Source organism: Bos javanicus, chromosome 29, assembly GCF_032452875.1.
Source record: "Bos javanicus breed banteng chromosome 29, ARS-OSU_banteng_1.0, whole genome shotgun sequence".
Taxonomy (NCBI): Eukaryota; Metazoa; Chordata; class Mammalia; order Artiodactyla; family Bovidae; genus Bos; species Bos javanicus.
Window position 1 is genome coordinate 18358331 of NC_083896.1, and position 21177 is coordinate 18379507.

At 42.4% G+C, this 21177-nt stretch overlaps 2 protein-coding genes across 5 annotated transcripts in view; one reads left to right on the forward strand and one right to left on the reverse strand.

Annotated features, from left to right (window-relative positions):
* The window catches only part of INTS4 (integrator complex subunit 4), a 108358-nt gene extending 103160 nt beyond the window's left edge, over positions 1-5198 (forward strand). The window contains exons 22-23 of the mRNA XM_061406156.1: positions 30-150; positions 4221-5198. Coding sequence (XP_061262140.1) covers positions 30-150; positions 4221-4399 — 300 coding nt within the window. The 3' untranslated portion in view covers positions 4400-5198. The remainder of the gene's footprint in view (positions 1-29; positions 151-4220) is intronic.
* A 5748-nt stretch (positions 5199-10946) lies between these two features.
* AAMDC (adipogenesis associated Mth938 domain containing) overlaps positions 10947-21177 on the reverse strand; it is a 34618-nt gene continuing 24387 nt past the window's right edge. For all 4 annotated transcript variants that reach the window (XM_061406162.1, XM_061406164.1, XM_061406165.1 and 1 more), the window contains 2 exons: positions 12885-12980; positions 10947-11121 (listed from right to left, as the gene is read on the reverse strand). In XM_061406162.1, the coding sequence (XP_061262146.1) occupies positions 10981-11121; positions 12885-12980 (237 nt within the window). In that variant the 3' untranslated portion in view covers positions 10947-10980. The remainder of the gene's footprint in view (positions 11122-12884; positions 12981-21177) is intronic.

Sequence of the window (21177 nt, forward strand, 5' to 3'; positions counted from 1 at the left end):
CTCTTTTTCTCATGTCTGTCACCTCGTAGGTCTTATATCCAGATGGCCAGGCTCAGATGATCCACCCTAAGCCGGCAGACTTTCGGAATCCTGGCCCAGGACGCCACCGGCTCATCACTCAGGTGTTCCTCTCCCACACTGCCTGGACAGGTAAGGAGTCAGTGGGGGCAAGGCATTTGTTTTTTATAGTTTGAAAAATATGTGATTGAACCAGGCCTGCTGAGGGTTGAACTTGGTTTCCTAAGGCGCTTATAAGCTCAGACTGGGTACATTTAGACATTATTGCTTCATTGCTTTGATTACATACAGCACAAACTTTTTTCAAAAGATTATGATAGAATGGAGTCTTATGGAAGGAACTGGGGGCTGGACACCTGGAGACTATTTTCTTATCATAACCTTGTCACTGACCTGCTGCAAAACCTTGGACAGGCTACTCTCCCTTCTGAATCTTGTCTCCTCACCTTCTAAATTAAGATGACAATTCTTAATCTACTACTTAATTCTGAGGACTAGTCTTTCTGGAAATTAAACAGTTTTATATTTTTTTACCAGTAATTTAAAATCACTCTTTTTGTTATATGAACAGTTCATTTCATTCCCCCAGAAGTGGTACAGTGACAACTGTTCTGCCTTCCCTTCCCACATGGGCTGGTTTGTGGGTAGTGCAAAGATGATCTATTCCTACTTCGCCCTACAGCGTCTGAGTAGAAACTTGATAATTTGAGAAAATCACATAGAAGCTACATAAGTATTTTTCTTTAATTCGTAAAGGATAAACTGAGAGAATACAAATGCAATGACATTCCATTTCCACAGTCTGTAAAGCACTTTGGAAACTTTAGAAAGAGACTCAGTCTGCAGAACCTAAAATGTGGGAGAGAATTGGTCTCGGTGGTGTTGCCTCAATTGTTGAAGATGATTCAGAAGTATGGTTGTTATTGGAGATGGTGTTCAATACCAGCAAATTTGGTTTATTTTAGAAATAGATGAATGCCTTCTGGAATTTTCTTTCACTGTATTTTTGAATACATGCGTAATTATTTATTGCCATTATTAGTGGTTTTCCCCAATGAAGGGTGTTAGGTGGGAAAGTTTTCACAAAGAGGAAATGGTGCTGTTGAATGTCGGAGCAGCCCTTTGAGAGGTCCAGTGCTGCTGCTAAGTCACTTCAGTCGTGTCTGACTTTGTGCGACCACATAGACGGCAGCCCACCAGGCTCCCCCGTCCCTGGGATTCTCCAGGCAAGAACACTGGAGTGGGTTGCCATTTCCTTCCCCAATGCATGAAAGTGAAAAGTGAAAGTGAAGTCACTCAGTCGTGTCCGACCCTTCTCGACCCCATGGACTGCGGCCTTCCAGGCCCCTCCGTCCGTGGGATTTTCTAGGCAAGAGTCCTGGAGTGGGGTGCCACTGCCTTCTCCAAGAGGTCCAGTGGGCCTGTCACAATTGAGGGAGCTTCCAGCCAGGAAGCTTTTCCCAGGACCTGCCTCCCTGAACGTCCCTCACTCCGTATCCTTGCTGATGGAGTGTTCTGCACTGTTGGCCACAGTGCAAGTCTACAGGAAGGTAGAGTTCCTTATTCTGATCTCTTTTGGTGAAGGGACCCTAGATATGGGGAAATAAATGCTGTGGGACAGCATTTTCTGCAGGGACCAAGGCTGAGGGAGGCAGAACAGCATATTACAGCTCAGAAGAGCTTGAAAGGTTTCAAGGGGTGTATTGACTTGTCCCTGGTCATACAGCAGCTCACTGCATGAACCAGGCATACAATTTGGGCTGTCTTGAGCCTGAAAAATTATAATTCACTCAGGTTTACCTCCTTTGAGAGGCTGCTACCTAGTCATAATTTAAAATCTCTGTTTTAATTCTCTGCTCAGGAGTTACTCATGTCAGATGTTTCCTCATTCATTTATTGACTTTATCTGCAATTAGAATGTGGGCTGCTTGAGGACAGGAAACATGCTCATCACCTTTACCTCTGTGTTCCCAGTACCTCTATATCTCATGTCCCTAGTGCCTGACATGTAGTAGATGCTCAACAAATAATGAAAACGGAATGTAGGGTTTCAAGTTTGCAATAAAAATTCACTTAATTCTTAGATAACTCTGTGGTGGGAGTTAGTATTCTGCTCTTCATTTTATAGATGTGTAAGTGGAGGCCCATGTGCCGATTAATGGTGGCTTGGAGGCCGGCATGCAGATTTCCTAAGTGCCTTGTTTTTTCACTATACCATCCTCCCGTCTGGCCTGGGATACTATAGTGAAATGTGTTCTCATTCTGAATGCACCAGCACTTTCTTCCTCCTAACCCAGGAGACCAGGCCTGGTGTTGGGAAGGGGCTCCTCCCTCTAGTCCCTCAGCTTTCTACCTAGGCCCTGTCTTTTGGGAGACGGGATGCTGCTAGGCCTGGAGTCACATAGACAGGTTTCCAAATTCTGCCTTACTTGCTGTGATCCTGAGAAAGTTATTTAACCTGTCTGTCTCATTTTCCTTTAAGACTGTGGAGTGGTAATATATACCTCATAAAGCCATACTCTTCTAAGCATGATAAACAGGTTGCATGATTGGCCCCAGACGATCTTTTGTTTCTTTTCCCCACTGTCTTCTCCCTCTTGTTTTTTTCTCTCTGTTCCCTTCCTCTAATGGCAGTGGCTTGAATTGCCACTCTTCACATGTACTGGTGAGGGAAGGCTTAATGACCAGGTAGGGTTCAGTTGTCTGACCTTACCAGGGTTTGGCTCCTGAAAGTGCTGTGAGAGCCAGGGCTGGGTTGTGGTTCAAGGGTTGGCAGTAGCCATCTAGGACAAAAGAGGAGAGCCTGTTGGGAGAGCTGATACTGGAGCCTCGGACTGGAGAGCAGTGCTGGTTTCATTGCAGACACTGAAGGCTAGTGAAGGGGCCCATGGTAAATGGTCCTGCTGAAGCTGCTGTCTGGGCTCGGCTGGGTTGCTCTGGCTGGCTGCCAGCCCTCCCTTCCTGGAAGACAGTGATCTCGTCTCTATTTTGATCCCTAGGGAGAAGTCTGGAAATAACAAGGAACATGTCTGGGGAGGCATTGAGAAGTCCTGGGACCTCTGCCCTTGTTCATTTCCTGTTCTATCAGCCCTCGTTGCTGCCCTTTAAACCCCTTACCCTTGGGCTCATCTTTAAAACTTGCATCTTTCATGAAGTAAGGAGGTTACCCAGTCACACAAGATCAAGGAGGACACCCAAGCTTGCGGTGTTCTTGTCCTCTGCACCTGTCGTTAGGTCTTTCTGAAATCCTCTCCTTCTTCTTTATTGAAACCACATGGTTAATAGAAAGATTAGTGTTTCAGTTTATGAACTGAGCTCAAATTCTGTCACTAGTGTGGGTCTGGGCAGTCACTTAGAAACTCTGAGAACCTTGGAACTTTTTTGGGATCGTGACGATCTTTCTTTCGTGGTGCAGCAGGGTAAGAACTCTTGGAGTTATGTATTTGGCACCAAGCAGGTGTTCCATTCCAAAGCCTTCCTGGGCGCCTTCGTCAGTGCTTTTTACAGACTCGCGTGTGTACTGTGCTCTATGCAACTGTCTCTGCGTCCTCAGCCAAACAGCAGCTTAAGGGAGGTCTTATTTATTTTTCTGGGTCTGCCAGGTACAGACACCAGATCAGTATTGTAATGTCATGTCGTGAAAGAATGGAAGGTTCAGTGACATGATTTTAGGTCCCTGAAATGTGTTCCTGTTCAGTAATGAGTGTTTTCTGTCCAAACTATTTCCAGATGAACAGCTTCTTCTCTGCTAATACAGCAGAGTCCACTCTGCACATAGACCTCAGGTCTGAGATCGGCTGCCCAAAAAGAGCATGGTTACCTGGGCACAAGAACTGGCCATACGCACATACCTTATGACCCTCTGTCTTTGAGGCTGGAAGGCCTCTGTGCAAGACAGTTTTTCGCTTGCTCTCTGAGCATCTCAGCAGCCATGGCTCTGAGCTGCAGGGAGCCCAACAGACCCGAGGAGGAGGTGGCAGTGGCAGAGATGTCGCAGCACGTCTGTAGCTTAGGAAGAGCCTCATGGTATTCAGGCTGGAAAATTGTTTTTGTTTTGCAGATGGGGGAAGGGAGGGATGCAGACAGGTGAAAAATGTTCTTGAAACCCTGCTGCCTCCATCTTTGATCTTGCGTTTACTTGACATTTCATCGCAATTCCTGGGTGTTGCCCTGTCATTTATGATTTTTGTCTTTTTTTCTAGAACCCTGCCAGGTGGAAGTGAGGCTGCTGCTGGCCTACAACTCCAGTTCACGAATTCCAAAATCCCCCTGGATTGAAGGTGGTGAGATGTCACCCCAGGTGGAAACCGGCATTGAGGGCACCATCCCCTTCAGCAAGTCTGTAAAAGTTTACATAATGCCCAAACCTGCAAGGCGCTGAGTCACAAGCAGCCTTTACAGCCGTGGCCTAGAAGGCCCTTCTTGGGATCAGAGTGAGCCAGAAGCCAGAGCATTTCACCTGGAAATGGTATATAGGCATAAGGAGGAACATGTGACCCTTGCAGTCTCATCTGTATGAAGCATTGGATAAATTATTTCGCATTAATTAAGAAAACAGAAACCTTCAAGGCTATCCTGCCCCCTACCCCCAACCTCGATAGCCCTGCCCCCAATAAAACTGAGACACCAAGCTGCTCTAGTCCCTGGTCCTTCAGGGAATCTGTGTGGCTATAGGTTCAACATTTATACTACATGTCTACATTCTTCAGGTGTGAAAGAAAAAGATCCAATTTTCTAGCCACTTCTAAAGAGGCAGTTACTGGAGCCATAATCTTATTTCTTAAAGCAACAGTCTGTTTGTCAGAGCCAACCGCAAAGCGGCTTTCGCAGCTTTGTTTTTTCACCATCGACAGTTCCCGAATGGCCCTAGACTTCATTATCTTGCTGAGAGTCTCCTTCCTTAACTCAGGCAATGGCTGGCCAAGAACTGAATGGACAGCTGAAGAATGAATCATTTTCATTCTTCAGGATAATTTTTGATCTTGCCTGCCATTATCCTTAGGACCAAAATATGAGAGATGGCCCATATTTTAGAAAAGAAACCAGCATTATGGGAACGAGGGATCTAGTTTAAGAAACACAGTCATTTTCCAGTCCTTCTCTGATGACTCCAGTGTTGGAGCTGCATGTGAGTTAAAGATGCAGCTGCGGTGTAAGAACAGTAAAGCCTGTGAACCATGTGAGGGCCTGTGTTGTGTTCTTTACCTGTCATTTAATCCTTGTAACGGCCAAGTGAGTCTGACAGGTTAGGTCATTGGTAGGAATACTGTAATAACACTTGTATTCATTCAAATCCAAAATGAGTCCAAAGGTCTGAGCTATACCACATCAGGAGAAGTATATGGAAAAGAACCTACAAATTTCTCTTGTGCCTTAATTTTCTTATCTGTAAAATAGAGATAATTATACTTTATGGGTTGTTGAATGGGTTTAATTAAATAATGCTTGGCAGAATCTTAATCTCTGGCCAGTCTTGATCATATTTGGTGCTTGGAAAGCTAATAAAAATAACAAGAACATACAGTTCCTGAGAGGCAGAGCTGGAATTTGAATTCAAGCATGTTTGACTTCTGGTTTAACACACCTAATGTATGCCCAGCAGTATTGCAAACCCTTTAATGAATTAACTCATTTAATCCTCAAAACTATAGTGTGAAGTAGGTGCTATTATAATAAACCTAATAGTAGGTTTTTATTAAAGCAGTTGAAGTTCAGAGAATTTAAAGAAGCCAGGATTATGGGAAAGAGGGATCCACTATAAGAAATAGCACTTTCAACTCCATCTCTGATGGCTACAGTGTTGGAGCTGCCTCCTTGGCCTAGGTCTCACAGCTGGTAAACGAGAGCTGGAATTAGAACCTGGGTGGTCTGGCTCCTGGAGGTCGTAACTGCTATGGAGAGACTAAAAGAAGATCACCTCTATGGCGTTTACTTTTCTTGTGTGCTTATTTACTTAGTACATCTCAGTGATGTGCCATCAGTGTCAACAGGAGGCCCTAAAGAAAATTGCCTGCCTTGGAGATAAAGTAAAGCTTAAAGCCAGGCTGAGTCATACCATGGCCCTGACATAAGCACCTAATGATGATTACTGAGTTGACGCACAGATGAAAACATCAAGAACCGATGCTGCTAACTGAGCCTTCCAAGGGAAAAATATGCTGAATTCTTTTTAGATACAGTACACCTTTTATAAAAATCTTTCTCAGTTATTCCCCATTTTGTAGGTGGGAAAACTGAGAGTTTGAGGTCATGTCTTTCTTCTAAGGGGCAAGGGCAGAATTTGATCCTAGGTCTTAAGACCTGAGAGTACTTTCCCCATCAAAGGTGAAGATACACAAAGGGCCAAATTTTGCCTTAGTGTCAGGATGAGTTTTTTTTTTTTTTTTTACAGGACAAGGCTTTATTATACATAATCTGTACTGAAGTCATAAGCATCATCTTCCTCTTCAGTCATTTTATCCAAGACAAAAGATGGTGCAGACTGCTTATCTGCTCGAGACTTCTCAGGCAGTGTCTCATAGGATGAGTTTTTGAAACTGTAAGAATTGAATGGGTTGTCTTAGAAGATCAGGAATTTTCCATGCTGAATGTGTTCGGTCTGAGGTTGAACAGGCTCCTGACAAGTGTGTTTTAAAGGAATTCAAGTTACCATATGAGGGGTTGAGCTCAACCTTTTAAATTCTTCTTTCTCCGAATTCTCTGGGAATTATGAGAATCTTGATTTTTCTGACAAAGACCTGGAAAGGGGCATAAAGATGGCATAAAGATGGCTCTAATGTGGCACCCTCATTTATAAGTAACTGTGCAGCCAGAGAGACTGAGTTAGTAGAAGCAAGTCTGGAAATCAGGCCTCTCCAGGGGTCTCTTCTGCAATTTGAGCGACCAACTGTGTACCTGGTCAAAGCTGGAAACTGTCACACTGGACACTATCCTTAGACTTCATATAAAACTAGCCATCAAGTCCTTTAGATTCTGCTTCTTTAAATGTTTCAGTCCTCTTTACTCAATGTGTCTGTCTTGATGCAGTCTACATCATCACTCTAGAAGTGTGAGATTAGTTTCCTAATGAACTGCTTGTCTCAAATCTTTTCCCCTTCAGCCCATTCTTCACATAGGTGCCAGAGTAATCTTTCCAAAACCCAGATCTGATCACATTCATTCCCCTGCTTAAACCTCCTTAAGTGGGTCACTTCTTGGCTCCAGGATAAAGTCTAAACTGTCCTTGAAGACTCTTCATCCCCTGCTGTCCTCTCTAGCCTCATACTCCGAGTCCCCAACATTCTCTGTACTTCTTCCACTGTAGAGGATTATCTGTAGTTATTCCTAATTCTCACCATTATGTCTCTTGCCTCACACCTGAACCTTGGAATGTGCTCTTCAGATTGTCTCCTGTGGTCCCTTTCTTTTCATTCTTCAGGAGTGAGCCTCATTCTGGAACCTGTCTGTGTCTCCTGTGGGCTTGATGCATTGCCTTTATGTTTCCACAGCCTTCTATACATTCCTCAACCATTTTATTTATGGCAGGTTCACAAATGCCAACCCTGAAGCAGGTGGGCAGGGGGGAAAGAAAAAGTAAGGGGCTTTGTAAAGCTAATAAATGCATCCTCTTTTTCAAAGTTATGAAAAAGAATAATCCTCATACAATTTTAAAAAAGAAGTGGTTCAGTGGCCATAGGAAAATGATAGAGACCTAAGAATCAGCAGATTCTCTGTCCGAAGAAGGCTGTTCAGCTCCACTCAGCTGTTCAGCTGTTCATAGGTATGGACCTGATCATATTTTCTAATTCTTCCAGAAAAGCCAGTAACCTGCATTTTCATGTTAAAAAAACATATATATCCATGTTAAAAATTTTGGTAATTCAAGTAAATGTTCAAATTACTCTGAGACCAGCAAAACCTGTCTCCAGGTAGATTTGTGACAGTTTGCAACTTCTGCATCATCACTCTGTTTATATGTCTGTTTCTCCCAACTAGTCTGTGAATAGCTGGGCAGTAAGACTGTCTGTGTTGTATCCCCAGCGTAGCGCCTGGCACACACCAAGCAAGGAAAGAATGAATGAGTCCCTGAGTCCAGAGCAGGGTTCACAGTACCGTGACATGCCTGCAAAAGCCAGCTGAGAGTCAGGCTTCTGAAAGGACTGTAAATTTGTCTTTGACATAATTGACCTCACCAAACAGGACTGAGGAGCAGGTACACACCGAGCACCTGACAAGACTTCTTGTCTTAGGAGCTGCTCAAGCTAGAAGGAATTGAGTGTGGGCAGAGTGAGGGCTGTGCACGCAACTTAAAAATTGAACCAAAGGGTGTGTGGGACTCAGTATTGTGTCATGGAAAAAGAACTTCTCTCCCAGTTCTTGGAATTTCCAGCATTGACCATGCAGAAGAGATTCAGAAGTAGGGGCTATTACAGCCTTGATACAAAGTTTAATAACTTCACTGCCAGGTACTTCTGTCTCTTAAGAAGTTTGTACTAAGTTATGTTTAATGTAGAGACAACTCACTTAGGAACACCTAATTACACCCACACCTAATTCAACACCCACTGGAACTGTCTTATCTTATATTTAACAACAACAACAAAAATTCTTTTATCTCATCACCCAGAAAAATAGTCTGAATTTTTATCAGACATCCCTGCTTGTTATATGAATCTGGCTTTCCGAGCTGAGGGAACTGAGGTCTAGAAAGACCCCGTCATCTGACAAACGGTTGGTTGTGGAAAGGGCACTGAGCTTGACCTTCTCAGGCCTCTCGGCTGGGGGTTAGGTCTGTGAGAATCTATCTCCTGCGGGTCTCCTAAGGTGGCAGAAAGAGATCACGACATAGAGTTGGGTTCTAATCCTGCCTTTGCCACTTTCTTGCTGGGTAAACTTGGAAAGATCACTTTCCATGGCAGTCATCTCAGCTTAGGTTTTCTTGCCGAGCCACATCTTAAGTTGATTGGCTGTCCTTAGGTCGGATGCCCAGTGTGGCCAGTCAGGTGACAGGATCATGTGGAGCAAAAATCCACTTTCCGGGCCGTGGCTTCAACAAGGGTGGGGGTGGAGCAATTTTATTCAGTTATGGCCATGATCGATAGCATACCTAGTTAATGTCTGTTGAAAAGTTCCCAAATATTTGGTGAATAAATGAACCACTTGTTCTTTAAGACCTGTGTTACATCCTTAGTGATGTCTCTCCTAATCTTCCTCCTATTCTGGTAGGATAAGTTAGTCCCCCTTTGTGCTACCACTGGATGTTATAACTGCTATAATGTTAACACACTATCATTATTGTCTTGTTGATTTCTCTCTCAGGTAACTCCTGAGGGCAGGAACTATAACTTACTCATTCCTGTACCCCTAGGATCTAGCAATAATTGATCATAAGAATATTAAAGACTTTCAAAAAAAAAAAAAAAGACTTTCAGTAAATGAGTATGAAAGAGAATTACTGAATAAATGAGTGAGCAAAAAAGTAGATAATTCCTTTGGGCACCAACATCCTATGAATCTATGAAATAATAAGCTGCTATATTAAGAACCATAAGATGAAACCAGTTAGCTTTACACAGCAGCCCCCTTAGGAGAAAGATAATGACAGTGGTTTCAATTTATTGAGTCCTTAGTACATGCCAGGCAGAGTGCTAAGACTTTCTGTGAATTACCCCACTTAACACCTGTGATAACTTCAGGTACTAATATTATCCCTATCTGACATGAGAACAGTGAAACTCTGAGAAATTAAATAAATGCCCAACCAATGAATGGCATTGGAAGCCACAGGTCAAAGTCAAGGCCAATGGACACCAAAGCCAATACTCGTTAACTTTTATTAACAGGGGGAGAATGAAAAATAAGGCAATGCTGATAACTGTTAATAATTCTATTAGTCTATCGTAAGGTTTCAAAAGGAGAAGGTAATGGCACCCCACTCCAGTACTCTTGCCTGGAAAATCCCATGGACGGAGGAGCCTGGTGGGCTACAGTTCATGGGGTCGCTAAGAGTCGGACACGACTGAGCGACTTCACTTTGACTTTTCACTTTCATGCATTGGAGAAGGAAATGGCAACCCACTCCAGTGTTCTTGCCTGGAGAATCCCAGGGATGGGGGAGCCCGGTGGGCTGCTGTCTATGGGGTCACTAGGAGTCAGACAAGACTGAAGTGACTTAGCAGCAGCAAGGTTTCAAAAAGGTCACTTGGTATTTAATAGAACCATGGCTATCCATGCCAGTAGGGGCCATTAGAAGGCATGTAGTCCAGCTCTATCATTTTATAGTGAGGGAATCTGAGGCCGAGAGAACTGGCAAGACTCAGGTTTAGTTAGTGGAACAGCCTGTCTAGAACCTAAGTATCAAGGCATAGCTCCTTTTACTGTTACTGAAGTGTTGCTTCAGGGCTCTGCTCATGTTATTGCACAAAGAAATTTTCCCTTTCCACATATCTGAAGTAGCCCCTATCACTCTTTTCTTATCTTGCTTTATTTTTCTTAAAACATATTCTATTCACAATATGTATTTGCTCGCTTATTTATTTGGCACACTAGAATAGAAACTTGATGAGCACAAGACTTACTGCTGTCTTTGGAACCTGTAGCATTGTCTGGTATACAAAGTACTTAATAAAATTGGTTGATGACTAAACATTTCAAAGTATCAATTACAATATGATTTTAATGTACTGAAACTTTGGCTTTCAAACTTCAAATCAGAAGGCTTTCTTCATTTTTGGCTTTATTTTCATTTACTTCTGGTCTAACATTTACCACAGTATTAAACTTTGGTAAACATCTGTCTCCTCTATCCCCGCCTCCCCACCCCCTAGGACAGGAGCCTTGCCTGAGTCATCTGCGCATCGCAGAGCCTAGCCCAGGACCTGGTGCAGGCAGCTGTTCTAAAGTGCTAGGGAGGCTGGAGTGGAGAGTGGCGAGAGTGACAGTCGCAGGCATCATTGTTCAGTGATTTATTCTCTTAAGGCTCCATCAGCAGGTGGAATGGAAGACCCCTCCCACCCTGATGCCTTGGGTAGCCAAGGCATTATACTCTTTCACTGCCTGCTCTGTCTGGAGGACCCGCACATCAATGCCTTTTTTCTTGAGGTACTCTACGGTTGATGGGGGTACCTGGAAAGAAGGAAAAAGATGAGTAAATCAGGGTGAAAGGCCCCCAGGCTTTCCTTTCCTGCTATGAGGCAAATATATTCTACAGAATTGGACACTGACAACTGTCACTCCCCAATCACCCAGCATGTCACCAGTCCAAAATTTGGCAGTGAGCCCCAAGGAGTCAGAGAGTCTTCTAAGAGGTTGACAGAAATATCATAAAATATGTGCACACAGCTCAGGTGAAATGGAAACTGGAAAGAGCATGGATTTTGGAGCCAGACAGTCTTGAATTTAAGTCCTTCCTAGCAGTATGACTGGGTAAGTGAATTAAATACTCTGAGCCTCTTTTGCCATGTGTGTAAATAGAGGTAATACCACCTAACTCACAGGGTTAGTATGAGAACAAATTCAGCTAAAGTATGTAAAATGTCTAGCATGTAAATGTTAAATGTTTGAGTCAATCCAACCGGAGTCTAACTTCTAACTTTGCCGTGCAATAACCAAGAGACCGTTTGAAAGCCTGTCAATTGCAATTTCCTCCTCTATAAAATGGGGATGATAATACTTAAAACCACAAGGTTGGTGTGAGGATGAAGTCTTATGAATGTACATATACTGCAGCTCAAATGTGTTCTCAGGCCTTTCTTGATCACCTCATTTAGAACAGCCCTCAGAAGTCACCATTTTCTTCACAGCATTTATTATGATCTGAAATTGTCTACATATTTATTATTCACGAGGGCCATGAACCTTTTTTACCTTGTTGTCCCCAGTACCTTGAACAGTGTCTGACCCATAGAAGGTGCTGAATAAATATTTGTAAATGAATTTATATAAAAGATTTTCAATAGTGGCAGCTATTATTGGATATTTTCTCAACTCTGACTTGTCCTGAATATTATTTTTAAATAAATTTTAATTCAACTCTGTTAGAAGGAACTCTCAGCGAAATGTTTTTAAAATGTCCTATATTACTTTTTCATATATTTGAACAGTTTTATATTAACAGTAGCCTTATGGATAGGAGTCATTTTAATGGAGGGGAAAAAAACTAGATTAAACTAAAAAATATAAAGGCACCTTCATCAGTAAGGAACTGGATTTTAGGACATGTTTATAAGGGACAGAATGAAGTAGATCTCTATAAACTTACGTGAAAGGCTGTCCATAATGCAATAACAAATGAATAAAAAGTTGCAGGACAATATGTATAGTGTGATCCTGTTTATGTAAAAGCATGGATGTCAGTATGCATAAGTGAGTATATATTACTAGATGTGTAGAGAGAGAATTGGAGCAGTTACATATACATCACATGTGACTGGGAAGGGGGAGTCTTTCACCTTTTTAATACTACGTTTCTGTGTTGACTTTTTCACAACAAGCATGTATTATTTCTATAAGTACAATAAAAACAAACATTTTTTTTCTGAAAAGGGAAAAAAAACTTGAATGTGACCAAGAAAAGAAAAATTTAAAGTACTGTAAAAATGGAAGATACCATAAAACTCTGAAGAGCCAAATATTGATAGCTGTAGAACTTAAGATATTTCCAAGATTGAGGAATTTCTGGAATATGGTTGAAACAACACCAGCCTTTGGTTACGTAGAGACTGGAGAGACCAACCCTGATGAGGAAGAGTAGGCTCAGCCACTACTTCATCCTAGGCCATCCACTGGCTCAGCAGAATGGGGGTGCGTGATACATGGACGTATCTCTATGGTAAAGACCCGAGAGATTACTGGAAGTCCTCAGGAATGCTGTGATCACCAATACCAACCTTTAAGGCCTCACTCATCCCTCGGCCGATCACAAGGATCTGCACACCCTTCTCCACAACTTCCTCCACATCTGCAGGCTGCACACCAGGAGAATGCTGGACATGGAAAGAGAATGTTCATCAGCTGCCAGCTTTTCAAATCTTTCTTTGCAGTCAGCATTCTTGTGAAATTCATTCATTCACTGAAGAAATGTTTACTGAGGTTTACTCTATGCACAGTGTCACCTGGGCCCTGGGAATAACAGGGTATTGTGAGAACATAGAGAAAGGGCACCTAATTCAGACTTGAGAGAGTCAGGCCAGGGGGTCAGGGGAGACACCCCAGAGGAGGTGACATTTAAGTTGAGATGGGCTTTCCTGATAGCTCAGTTGGCAAAGAATACACCTGCAATGCAGGAGACCCTGGTTCAATTCCTGGCTCGGGAAGATCTGCTGGGGAAGGGATAGACTACCCACTCCAGTATTCTTGGGCTTCTCTTGGGACTCAGCTGGTAAAGAATCCACCTGCAATGCAGGAGACCCCTGGGTTGGGAAAATCCCCTGGACAAGGGAAAGGCTACCCACTCCAGTATTCTGGCCTGGAAAACTGCATGGACTGTATAGTCTACGGGGTGGCAAAGAGTCAGACATGACTGAGCAACTTTCACTTAATGGATAAACAGGAATTAGCCAGGTTAAAGGAAATCGGGAACAAGGCATACCAAACACAGGGAACAACATGAACTTAAAGGCTCAGGGGAAAGAGCAACCTAGTGAACTACAAGTAGTTCCTTATGACTGGAGTGTAAGTGACAGGTGAGTGGAAAGAGGAAGTGGGAGAAAAAAGCATGTGCACACACCATGCCAAAAGTTGGAAAGCTCCATTCTGTTTCCTTGTGCTGAGCTGGTTTCCTACTTAAATCCAGGAAAACTTTGACTGATGCTCTAAAACCTACCCCTTACCTGTCGTTCTGTAGAGTCTTCCCAGATTCTCCCAGAGGTATTTAAGGTAAGGTTTTTAATGAAGATTAACATTAGAGGATGGTGGCTTCTGAACTGCTTCCAAGTCAGCCAGGGGGATACAGGAGTTAGTTTGGTAAATACCAGCCCAGTACTGGGGAGTGAATACATATGAGTGGAAAACTGTCATGAAAGACTTGCTGTTCTAACTGCATCTTGAAGTATGAGTTGGAATATGCCTTGATGCAGTGGCTGTGGAACGGGTACATTCTAATCATAAGTTAGAGGTGGTTTAGAAAAGAGCTGCTAAAACACCAAGAGGACAAAAAACTTGCCAAAGACAGAAGAGTTTTTCATTCTAGAAAGCTTTAGAGGTGATAGGATTGAAATTTATAAAGGTATAAGAACAAATAAGTATTTTTTTTATTGTATTGGTTTGGCCATATATCAACATGAATCCGCCACAGGTATACACGTGTTCCCCACCCTGAACTCTCCTGCCTCCCCGTACCATCCCTTTGGGTCGTCCCAGTGCACCAGCCCCAAGTTTCCAGTATCGTGCATCGAACCTGGACTGGCGACTCGTTTCATATATGATATTATACATGTTTCAATGCCATTCTCCCAAATCATCCCACCCTTTCCCTCTCCCACAGAGTCAAAAAGACTGTTCTATATATCAGTGTCTCTTTTGCTGTCTCATATACAGGGTTATTGTTACCATCTTTCTAAATTCCATATATAGGCGTTAGTATACTGTACTGGTATTTTTCTTTCAGGCTTACTTCACTCTGTATAATAGGCTCCAGTTTCATCCACCTCACTAGAACTGATTCAAATGTATTCTTTTTAATGGCTGAGTAATACTCCATTGTGTATATGTACCACAGCTTTCTTTATCCATTCATCTGCTGATGGACATCTAGGTTGCTTCCATGTCCTCGCTATTATAAACAGTGCTGCGATGAACATTGGGGTACACGTGTCTCTTTCAATTCTGGTTTCCTTAGTGTGTATGCCCAGCAGTGGGATTGCTGGGTCATAAGGCAGTTCTCAGTACTCTTGCCTGGAAAATCCCATGGATGGAGGAGCCTAGTGGGCTGCAGTCCATGGGGTCGAGAAGAGTCGGACACGACTGAGCGACTTCACTTTCACTTTTCACTTTCATGCATTGGAGAAGGAAATGGCAACCCACTCCAGTGTTCTTGCCTGGAGAATCCCAGGGACGGGGGAGCCTGGTGGGCTGCCGTCTATGTGCACAGAGTCGGACACAACTGAAGCAACTTAGCAGCAGCAGCAAGGCAGTTCTATTTCCAGTTTTTTAAGGAATCTCCACACTGTTCTCCATAGTGGCTGTACTAGTTTGCATTCTCACCAGTGTAAGAGGGTTTCCTTTTCTCCACACCCTCTCCAGCATTTATTTTTTGTAGACTTTTGGATCGCAGCAATTCTGACTGGCATGAAATAGTACCTCATAGTGGTTTTGATTTGCATTTCTCTGATAATGAGTGATGTTGAGCATCTTTTCATGTGTTTGTTAGCCATCTGTATGTCTACTTTGGAGAAATGTCTATTTAGTTCTTTGGCCCATTTTTTGATTGGGTCATTTATTTTTCTGGAATTGAGCTGTATGAGTTGCTTGTATATTTTTGAGATTAGTTGTTTGTCAGTTAAATAAGTATTTTTTAAATTAAATCTTGAAATAATATCTTACATGTGTATAGTTGCAGTTTTCATAAAACACCTATAGAAATTATTCTATGTGCTCTGCATAATAGCACAAAAGCATCTATTCTCCTTGTTTTATAGATAAACTAAAGATCACAAAATATATACAAGATGACACAAATCACTAAGTACTAGAATTGGGACTTGAACAGAAACAAGTTAACCTTCCAGTTTAAGGCACTGTATTAGAATACTATAAACTAAGGAGCAACTTTGTTGAAACTTGAAAGAACTAATCCTAATGACCACATGTTGTGGGGGAAGGATCAGTAGGATGAAATGAGAGATTGGGACTGACATATATACACTACTATGTATAAATCAGATAACTAATGAGAACCTACTGTGTAGCACAAGGAACTCTACTCAGCGCTCTGTGGTGACCTAATGGGGAAGGAAATCTAAAAAAGAGTGGATTTGTATTTATGTGTGACTGATTCACTTTGCTGTACAGTAAGAAACTTAACATTGTAAAGCAGCTATGTTTTTGTTGTTTAGTCACCAAGTTGTGTCTGACTGTTTTGCAATCCCATGGACTGTAACCTACCAGACTCCTCTATGGACTTTCCCAGGCAAGATACTGGAGTGGGTTACCATTTCCTTTTCCAGGGGATCTTCCCAACCCAGGGACTGAACCCATGTCTCTTGCATTGGCAGGTTGATTCTTAACCACTGAGCCACCAGGGAAGCCCAAAGCAACTATACTCCCACAAGAATTAATTTAAAAAGGAAGATGTGGTACACGTATATACAATGGAATATTATCCATAAAATGAAATAATGTCATGTATGACAATATGGATGGACCTAGATGGTATCTTAAGTGAAATAAGTCAGAGACCAATACTATATTATTTTACTTATATGTGTAATCTAAAAAACATCAACAAACAAAACAGAAATAGAGGATAAACACAGAGTTGCCCGAGGGGAGGCTGTGGGGGAGACGAGTGAAACAGGTGAGGGGTTACGAGGCACAACCTTACAGGGACTACCCTCGTGGTCCAGTGGCTAAAACTCTGCACTCCCAACACGGGGCCTGGGTTCCATCCGTGGTCAGGGAACTAGATCCCATGTGCCACAACTAAGACCTGGCAGTCAAATGAATAAAATAGTTCTTTAAAAATAACCAGAAGGGAACTGGCCTTCGGTAAAGGACATTTAAGAAAAACCTACAGCCAAACATTAAGTATAATGTTGAAATATTAAACATTTTCCCTAAAAGAGTGGACAGAAGAATTTACTTCCTTATTATCTCATTTTTTTAGTTTTCTTTTTGGCAATACTGCACAGCCTGTAGGATGTTAATTCCCTGAGCAGGGACTGAACCCGTGCCCTCGGCAATTGGAAGGTGGATTCTTAGCCAGTGGACCAGGAAAGTCCCCTTATTATTTCCTGGACCTGTCCATTCCTCTCCATCTCTACTGCCACTACCCTGGTCTAAGCTGCCATTACTTCTTATTTAGCCTATTGCAGTAACTTTCTAACTGGTGTCCATAAAACCACTTTGGCCCTTTCCAATTATCCATTCTTCAAATTGCCCTTAGAGGAATTGTAGGGCAAACTGTAGCTAGAGGAATCTTTGCAAAATACAAAACCGTTCAAATGTCTCCTCTGCTCAATAGCAGTGTCTTCTCCTTGCTCTTAGAATTGCCAAACTCCTTAACATGGTCCATCTGTAAGTTCTCAGCTGTCTCACCAGTCTGACTGCATCTGACTTTCTTCATGTTCTAGCAGGAAAACAGTCTGGCATCTTCTTAAATATGTGCTTACATGATTCAGCAATCATATACCTGGGTATTTATCCTAGAGAAATGACAGCTAACATTTACACAAAAACTTGTACACGAACTTTCACAGCAGCTTTTTATGGGTGGGGGGCATTGTTAACTCCTAATTAGAAGCAAGATATCCTACTCTAGATTTTTTCTAGTTTTATTGAGATATAGCTGATAAATATTACTGTATAAGTCAAGGTGTACAGCATATGATTTGACTTACATAACGACATAATTACCATAATAAGTTTAGTTAACATCCATCATCTCATATAGAGACAAAAAAAGAAAATATAATTTTTTCTTCTGTGATGAGAACTCTTAGAATTTAGTCTTAACTTTCACATATATGGTACTGTTAACTACAGTCATCTATAGAAGTTTTATTCGTAGTAGTCCCAAACTGGAAACAACCCAAATGTTCACGAACAGACTGTGTTATAATCCAAGAATGGAATACTACTGAATGATAGAAAAGGAACAAAGGATCCAGACCTATAGGCATCCCTGGTGGCTCAGCTGGTAAAGAATCTGCCTGCAATGCAGGAGACCTGGGTTCGATCCCTGGGTTGGGAAGATCCCCTGGAGGGCATGGCAACCCACTCCAGTATTCTTGTCTGGAGAATCCCCATGGACAGAGGAGCCTGTTGGGCTATAGTCCATGGAGCCACAAAGAGTCAGACATGACTGAGCGACACAGCACCCAAAATATACTATGCTGAGTGAGAAATGCAAGTCCCGAAAGACTATATACTGTATGATTCTATTAGTATGACAAATGTAACACATGTATTAGGTAAACTGGCAAAATATTAATAAGGCCTATATATTAGATAATAGTACTGTATCAATGTTAATTTCCTGATTTTCATCACTGTGTTGTGAGAAAGTCCTTGTTTTTCTTAGATGTCCTTTACCTAAGGACAGTTCCCTTCTAATTTAGTTAAATACCTGTGTGTATTTACTCCTAAACAGAATATCTACAACAGTTCAGAAAAAAGTGTCTACTGGAGAAGAGGATGATAAAATATGATAAACTCTTGGAGAAGGAAATGGCAACCCACTCCAGTATTCTTGCCTGAGAAATCCTATGGACAGAGGAGCCTGGCTGGCTACAGTCCATGGGGTTCCAAGAGCTGGACACACTTAGCGATTCAACCACCACCATCATCTGATTCCATAACTGGATATCAGATTAAAAATAAAGGTGTATATCTATAAAAAATACGATAAACCTTTAACATTTGGATCTGGGTAAAATGATAATTTTTTTTTTTTTTTTTCTGTCCGTACCATGTGGAACTTCCCTGACTGGGGGACCTGGGATTGAACTTGTTCCCCCTGGAGTGGAAGCATGGAATCTTAAGCATTGGACCACTGGAAGAGTCCAAGAATTCTTTCTAATATTCCTGTAACTTTCTGTAAGTCAGAAATTATTTCCAAATAGGTTTTGTTGTTGTTGTTTTTCAATATAGGTAGGTTATAGATGAGCAGGAAAAGAACATATATAGGCACACAGACGTTCTCACTGCTTCCCGATTTATTTAGCCAAGGAAACTACGTTTAGCAGAAGCCGGGTGGCTACACAAAGCAGGAGCAGATGCAGCACATCTTTGCCCGCACTCTCTGTGTCTCTTGAGTCCCTGTGGGGTGAGCAACTACTGCTGACATGCTTCACTCAGCCAGTGCGTGTTCCAGAGCAGATAACATAGCCAGGCTCTCACACTAATACCTTTTTATATTTTGACTGACTTCATCAACATCTTCCTAAGGAATTAACACTAAGACCTAAGGCAGTATCAGTGTTGTAAATTAGAACAGCTGCATGTCAAAGAGTGATCCAAACTGATGAGCAGCAAGGCTACTTCCTCACAGCGGGCGAAGATGCAGAGCTAGTGCCCAGGGGACTCTGAGCAGTGTCTCTGCCTCCAGCTTTCCCTGTTCTCCACAAAGATCAGAATAGACCAGGGATTAGAGTCTTTATTTCTGAAGTAATTTAGGTTTATATATTTTTAAAAGGCAAAACAAAAATGGGGATTTTTTTCACTTGATTACAATAAAAGTGAAAGTTAGCCGCACAGTTGTGTCCGACTCTTTGCAATCCCATGGACAGTAGCCTGCCAGGCTTCTCTGTCCATGGAATTTTCCAGGCAAGAGTACTGGAGCAGGTTGCCATTTCCTTCAGGGGATCTTCCCGACCCAGGGATCGAACCTGGTCTCCTGCATTGCAGGCAGATTCTTTACCAACTGAGCTACTGAGCAAGCCCGTGATACTTGTAAAATAATTGTAAAACAATTGGATTAGATGCTCTTTCTAGTTCCACAGCTCTGTGATCAATCCTAGAACCACCCCAAGCTGAACAGTTACAATACAAAGAACTTAAAATGTTTGTTCTGGGACAATGACCAAGGTAAATATTTAACAATTATAATTCAGAGTTGGAGAGCTTCACTTGCAAGTAGATGAATTTCTCTGAAATACTGAATGATTCCTTCATTTAACAAAGAACAGCCTCTACTCTGAGGAGCACCGTGATTCCTAGGCTGTCAGAGCTGACCGTGCTAGTATAATGAAACAAGCCCACTGCTCAGTGAAGTGAAAGGTCATAAAAGAGTGCAAAACCGAATCTGAATCATCCTCTGGAGATTCAGAGACTAGGGACAGCAGGAGCCCATCAGGGTTGCAGGATCAGTGGAACCCAATTTGGCTGCTGTGTGCTTTACTGCAGGCTCAGGGTGAAACGTACAGGGTGACGTGAAAGATAACTGCAGCAGCCTGTGGCTCCAGGCCTTGGCGTGTGATTACTCACAGCCTTGTGCAGAGGCCTGTGAGGGCAGCGTCAGCCTGTCACTGAGCCATCCTCTCTCTGCCACCGGCTCCCCCTCTGCTTCTTCCAGTCTCCTTGGGCAAACCACTAAGGCTCTCCTTCAGTGAGTGTCTGACTTTGTTCCTCTTCTTTAGGAGGCTTTCCATAACATGATGTTATGGAAATTTTAATTGTTTTCTCTTGGAGGAAAGCTATTAGTATCTTTTCATGTGTCTGTTGGGCTCTCTGTGGCTCAGCTGGTAAAGAATCCACCTGCGATGTGGGAGACCTGGATTCAATGCCCCTCCCTGCCCCACCACCCCGGTTTTATTCCTGGGTCGGGAAGATCTGCTGGAGAAGGGATAGGCTACCCATTCAGGTATGCTTGGGCTTTCCTTGTGGCTCAGCTGGTAAAGAATCCACTTGCAATGTGGGAGACCTGGGTTCAATCTCTGGGTTGGGGAGATCCCTGTAGAAGGGAAAGGCTACCCACTCCAGTATTCTGGCCTAGAGAATTCCAAGTGCAATTATCATTTCAGATCTGTCAGAATGGCTCTTATCAAAAAGACAACAAATAACAAGTGTTGGCAAGGATGTGGAGAAAAGAGAACCCTGTACACTGCTGGGAATGTAAATTGGTACAGTCACTATGGAAAACAATATGGAGGTTCCTCAGAATATTAAAAATAGAAGTACTATACGATCCAGCAGTTCCACTTCTGTGTATTTTTGCAAAGAAAATGAAAACACTAGAAGAATGAAATCTTAACCATTTGTGACAACATGGATGTACCTAGAGGGTATTAAGCTAAGTGACATAAGTCAGAGAAAAACAAAGACTAAATGATTTCATTTATATGTGCAATCTAAAAAAACAAATGAGCAAGCAAAAAAACAAAACAGTAATTAGACACAAAATAAACATGTAGTTGCCAGAGGGGAGGTGGTAGGGGAGATGAGTGAAACAGGTGAGTTACAAAATAAATGAATCATGGGGATAAAATGTGCAGCATGGGGAATATAATCAATAATATAAAAACT